This window comes from Sinocyclocheilus anshuiensis, unplaced genomic scaffold (assembly GCF_001515605.1).
Source record: "Sinocyclocheilus anshuiensis isolate Anshui unplaced genomic scaffold, SAMN03320099.WGS_v1.1 scaffold248, whole genome shotgun sequence".
In the NCBI taxonomy this organism is placed as follows: Eukaryota; Metazoa; Chordata; class Actinopteri; order Cypriniformes; family Cyprinidae; genus Sinocyclocheilus; species Sinocyclocheilus anshuiensis.
The window spans coordinates 154,823-160,164 of NW_015555734.1; the positions used below are offsets into that span (position 1 = coordinate 154,823).

At 39.2% G+C, this 5,342-nt stretch overlaps 1 protein-coding gene across 2 annotated transcripts in view; it reads right to left on the bottom strand.

The window, feature by feature from the left end:
* The window catches only part of LOC107673014 (histone-lysine N-methyltransferase SETD2-like), a 26,192-nt gene that overhangs the window by 4,356 nt on the left and 16,494 nt on the right, over positions 1-5,342 (bottom strand). For both annotated transcript variants that reach the window (XM_016466418.1, XM_016466417.1), the window contains 3 exons: positions 3,635-3,760; positions 1,182-1,318; positions 860-971 (listed from right to left, as the gene is read on the bottom strand). In XM_016466418.1, coding sequence (XP_016321904.1) covers positions 860-971; positions 1,182-1,318; positions 3,635-3,760 — 375 coding nt within the window. The remainder of the gene's footprint in view (positions 1-859; positions 972-1,181; positions 1,319-3,634; positions 3,761-5,342) is intronic.

Consider the following 5,342-nt stretch of genomic DNA (forward strand, 5'->3'; position numbering starts at 1 on the left):
GATTGCGAGCCGACTCTTTTTTTTGATCGACAATAACTTTATTTATCGTGCACTGTCGGCTTCACAACTTTGCAGATAGTTTATGCTCACATACAGCTACATGACACACTGCATGAAAGGTAATATTCGAAAAGGCATAATAGGGGCACTTTAAGACCTTCACAAATAAAATGAATACTGTATGTCTAAATGGAACAAACCCATCTAATCTTAAAATAAATCTATTACATATGAATTAGAGGTTGACCGACATTGGGTTTAACCGATACGATAATGTGTGTAAAGAAAAGCAATAAAGTCGCAACAAAATCATTGTGCCGATACTAGCAAAATCTACATACTGAATGTCTCATGTAACATTCTTAGTCTTTCCATGCTGTAACTTTGTTAATATTTATATGAATAAAATAAATACTGAGCATTCATTCTACACATTAGTATCATTTCACATTGTGAACGTAAGAGGGAAAAAAAAGTCTCAAAAACATTAAGAAATGCTTTTGTGTGACCTTTTCTCCACTCCTCTTTTGACCTTTTTCTGTTACTGTACCTTTAAGATTTTTATATTCAAATGACCTCTGTTATTAACTTATTTGCATGTAAAATGAGTAACAAATATCCCACAAAGTTACTGGTCTAAGGTGTAATCGTGGGTAGGCATATGTTAATATGCTTAAGGTGGTGCCATCAACACTGTGGCAATTTCTGAATTATCCGTTTTTGCTTTGATTTTCATAAATGGTCTGGGTGGGCCAGGGTTGAAGTTGTGTATTAAGAAGTACAGCTACTACAGTACTTCAATGTTCAGGTTGATAAAAGTCCTATGATATTCCCCTAAGCATAATGAATCGTTTAATACCTTTGAAGGATTTTCATCGTATGTGGGCGTCCCGAGGTCCATCTCAGCCTCGTGTTCTACACTGGCTTCCTCTGTAGTCCCATCCCAGCTGGGAGGATCCCACTGTGTTTGCCTGAAAGAGAAAGCGCATTTCATCATGTGCTCAGTGAAGCCATTACAATAGGACAAAGGCAGACATGGTCTGGCGGGAATATCTTCATCATTAGATCAATCCATGCTGATGTCATCAAGCTTAATTGATTAAAAAAGGAGGTTTAATTCTGGCTCCCTCCTTCTGTTTTAATGATATACAGATTGCTTGTTTAATAAGGACCATTCATACCTGGTGATGATGTGATAGTAATAGATTCTGCCCTCTGGGTCTCGCGCCACTTTCCAACCGGGAGGCAGGATAATGGTTTTAGGTTTGGGAGGGGAAGGGGGTGGCAGATCAACGATGCTGTTGGGTATGATCATTTCCTGTGGTGAATCACAGTTCAGGAGAGGTTAGTCAGCATGTTTAGGGTTACAGGAACCATGTTGTCTATAAAATACTAATTACAAGCAGTCTAGCAGGAACTTGATACTACAGTTAAGGCCATGTGACCATATTAATTATGCCAATTAATAACATAGCTTATAATGCTGCGTTAGATTTATGTGCATCACACTGAATCAAACCTGAAACAGTTGTGCCTTACAACCTTATTGCATTTAGAAAATCCCTGTCTTTCTACTAGGATTGCACATGAGTAAAGGACCAATCACACCAACCAGGGGCGCCATGAAGAGTTTTAAGGGAGGTATGCAAGACCCTTTGCAAGGTATGCAAGAAAATTTGGGCCCCCTTCTTCCAGATGAATGTGTTTTTTCTTTTGACGCTTAATAAGAAATTGAAAGAAACTATATATAAATTGTCCGACAGTTTATCAGAATTCTCGTGTCCGACTGGAGCCAGAGTCTTTTTTCTCTCTCTCTCTCTTCCCCATTGCACAGCTGCTGTTGCAGCCATTAAAATAGTTCAGTTTTGTTTTTAATGGCAAAGTGGTTATATTTCTTTTCATTTCTTTATTAAGTTAATTGAGAAATATGTTTGGAACATTTTTTGTTTGTTAAATTCAAGTTTTTGTTTTTTTCAAATAACGACTAAGCGGCCAGCAGCAGCCTTCTCAAATCAACACGACTTGCCTAAAATAAAATCTAGATATAAAACACTTCAAGCATATCACAATGTTAGTTTAAACGTTTAACCTAAAAATGTGCGCTATTAGGCGCATATCCAATTGTTTGTGCGGAGAGTGGAAGCTAAAGCGCGCTCTGCAGGACATTGAGGGGCTGGCGTGATTACTTGCATTTTTTTCTTAACAACAGAAACAACTTAACGCCGTAATTTTTGCTCAGAAGAGTAATACATAATTTGGAACTGTAAAGGGTCTACTTTTATTTGTGTGCACTCATAATATTTACAAACTGTCGTGCTTTTTTAAAATAAAGAAAACAAACAGGATGCACTTTTCGGCCGTCTCGGTCTTGAACAGGAGCGCTTCACAAAAATGAACAAACTCAGCGAATGCTTGAACGCGGAATAGGTTAGTCTAAATATTAAAGGCTCATTATGGTTTAGAATTTAAGTAATTAATCTCTGGTCAGGAGCAGCCCTAGTTTTAATCCAGTCCTCCTTTTTTTCTAAAATCTTCCAGCTGTGCTGAAGGCACGCTCGCTGCTGCTGGCGGGGACACTAAACACCGTCCGAGTCTTGACAGTCGCGGTAGCATGGTCTCGTGTTGTTTCCACCAGCGTGGCAAATCTTTTTCATCACCATAATTGATAGATGTCTAAAATATAAAATAAAAAAATTATAAAAAAATAAGGAGAAGCCTAAAACAGGCACAATGCCCGCCCATGTCTGAGATATGCCGTGAAAAAAGCCCGGCCCTAGGGGCGTAAGTCAGGGCCCATCGGGCTCGGGCAGAAATGCAGAGCTCTAGATATCAGGTTGTCTGAGTAACAACACACTGAATAAAGTTGTTACTCGTGTATCCTTGTGCTTGAATGCGTTAAAATCACTTGACTGTTCAAATTGGCAAGGTGTATTTGTCCGTTAAAGCACAAGACGATGCGCTTAAAAAAAAAAGTAAAAATCCAAAGTCGCGATTTGGGGCCCCCTAGCTTTCTGGGCCCATATGCCTGGCATATTCTGCACCCCCCGTAACGGCGCCCCTGACACCAACGCATGATAAGTGCGGTTGTGTGTACAGTTATGTCATCTGCCACTTTAAATGCCTACAATCTTTCTTCTGATTGGCTGTCAATGTTTTTATCATTCATAAGATGAAAAAAATAAATAAATCATCTGAAAGTGATTCCAAAGCTATAGTGTCGTTATCATTATAGATGTGGTGTGGACTCTGCGATTCTTTTACATTTAGAATGATTTTTAAAACTATATCTTTATCGTTATAGTTATCGTGTGTTGGTGCAAACAGCCCTTAATCAATTTTTAATCTTTTTTATTGATTGATTGATTGAGTCATTCTTCAATAGAAATGCACAGCTTGTTAAAATTAGCTTATTTTGTTTTTGGTAATAAAACGTGGGGGAAAACATTTTGTACACCCTTTAAAAAAATAAAATTAAAATAAATAAATATGACTAATCGATTATGTGCATATTCATAGTCCCAGCATTTCTTCATGAACAATTACTAAGCAGAAGGAATGCTCAAAAAAAAAAAAAAGATGGTGAGAGAGACAGAGTAACAGCACCCTCATCTGGTGAAAGGCCTGAGTTACATACCTGTTGAACTGTCTGAGATGTGACAATGGTGGTGACTGTGCCTCCCTGCTGCACAACCACACCCTGCTGATGACCCGTGTACACCTGCTGCCCATGTAGGTAACTGGCAGCTGGCTCAGTGTATGTCTGCACACAAATACAAGCATAATGCTTAGCAGCCATCATTATACTACTTCAGCATTAAGTGTTCACTCGAGGGGACAAAAAAATAAAAAGTATGTAGGATGGGAACTTTTTTTTTTGAGATGTGGGCGTTGCACTTGGAAATTAAGGCTGAATGCGAGTCAAATGTAAAAAAGGGGCAAGGTTTAAGACAGGGGTGCTGATTGCTATCGGCCGATAATCGCTTTGAGCGGTTTGATCGGCGGTCTCTATAAAGGCCGATCTCAAGCTGACAACGTTCCTAGAGAGGTTTGGCATGATATGCAGTGGCACCATCTTTAATTATAATGCTGAAGGTGAGGTACAATTCATATTTCTTTATTAAATAACTTAAAAGTAATTTGAAAACTTTCTGTGAGACGTAATTTCACAAACAGTGTGAGTGAATCACTTTTCCTCTCAAAATGCAAATGACTTCAAATCACCACATCGAGTATGCACTATAAGCGAGCTGCACAGTTAACACAGGAATTTTCACTTGCACAATCGGGCAGTGTCGCATCGTCACTAAAGTTTATCATTTGCATTTCTATTTAAGTCTTGCCAGTGTTTAAAGCGGTGGTTGATCAGCTTTTTTTGAAGGCTTGAATGTGTTTATGGGGGGGAAGTGTAACGTGTTCATGCTTCGTAAAAATAAAAATAAAAACATAATTTTCTCATATTTTACCTTTATTCTACACCGCTTTTTCCATTCTCATCAAAATGTCTGTTGAGTTCCTGGTTCTATGAAGCCCCTCCCTCAGAAATACGCAAGCTGGCCCAGTGTGCTGTGAATCGCTAACCGCCTAGTGCACATTGTCCGGAAATATCACGCCCCCATACCATTACAGGTAGTTGCATGTTCCAGGGGGCAGGATTTATGTAAACATCAGGGTTAGTGATGTCACAAACCCGGAAAGACACTCGTTGAGGTCCCTACCAGCCTTTTTTTGTAGTCCTTAAACAGCGATTTCTTTAAAAGAAAATATCTCCCTTTGCATTGAATTTTGAGCGTCGTAACTTTGCAGACATTGTTTATGCTCTAATAGCAACATTACACAGTAACTAAAGTTAAAAAAGAGAAATCATAATCAACCACCCCTTTAAACCATTCAGCACTAGCATGCTCTTCTAGAGCTCATGCGCACTCAAAGCGCACACACATAAGGCCGCCTCACATACAGCTCATGAAATCAGGCTTGTGCTGCGTGTAAGCTATTGTGCAACAATTGCCCCATTGTAAAAACAAAAATGCACTGCATGATCAAACATTTAGGTCAGATAATTATATATTTTTGAAAAATGTCTAAAAAATGTGCATGGCGCTTTTACAAGCTATTTAAAAGCGAAGGAAAGCGAGGAAAAGAGGGAACGCCCCCGCCCCCACGGTTATACCGGTATTACCGGTGTTGACACACGTCGATTAACCGGTGGGAAAATGTTCTCACCGTCACAACCCTAATATCTATCTATCGGCAGATAATGCTTCCTGTGATTGACGATCGGCTCCAAAAATCATGATCGGAACACCCTTAGTTTAAGGAGACTAAATGATTGGAGAAGTCCA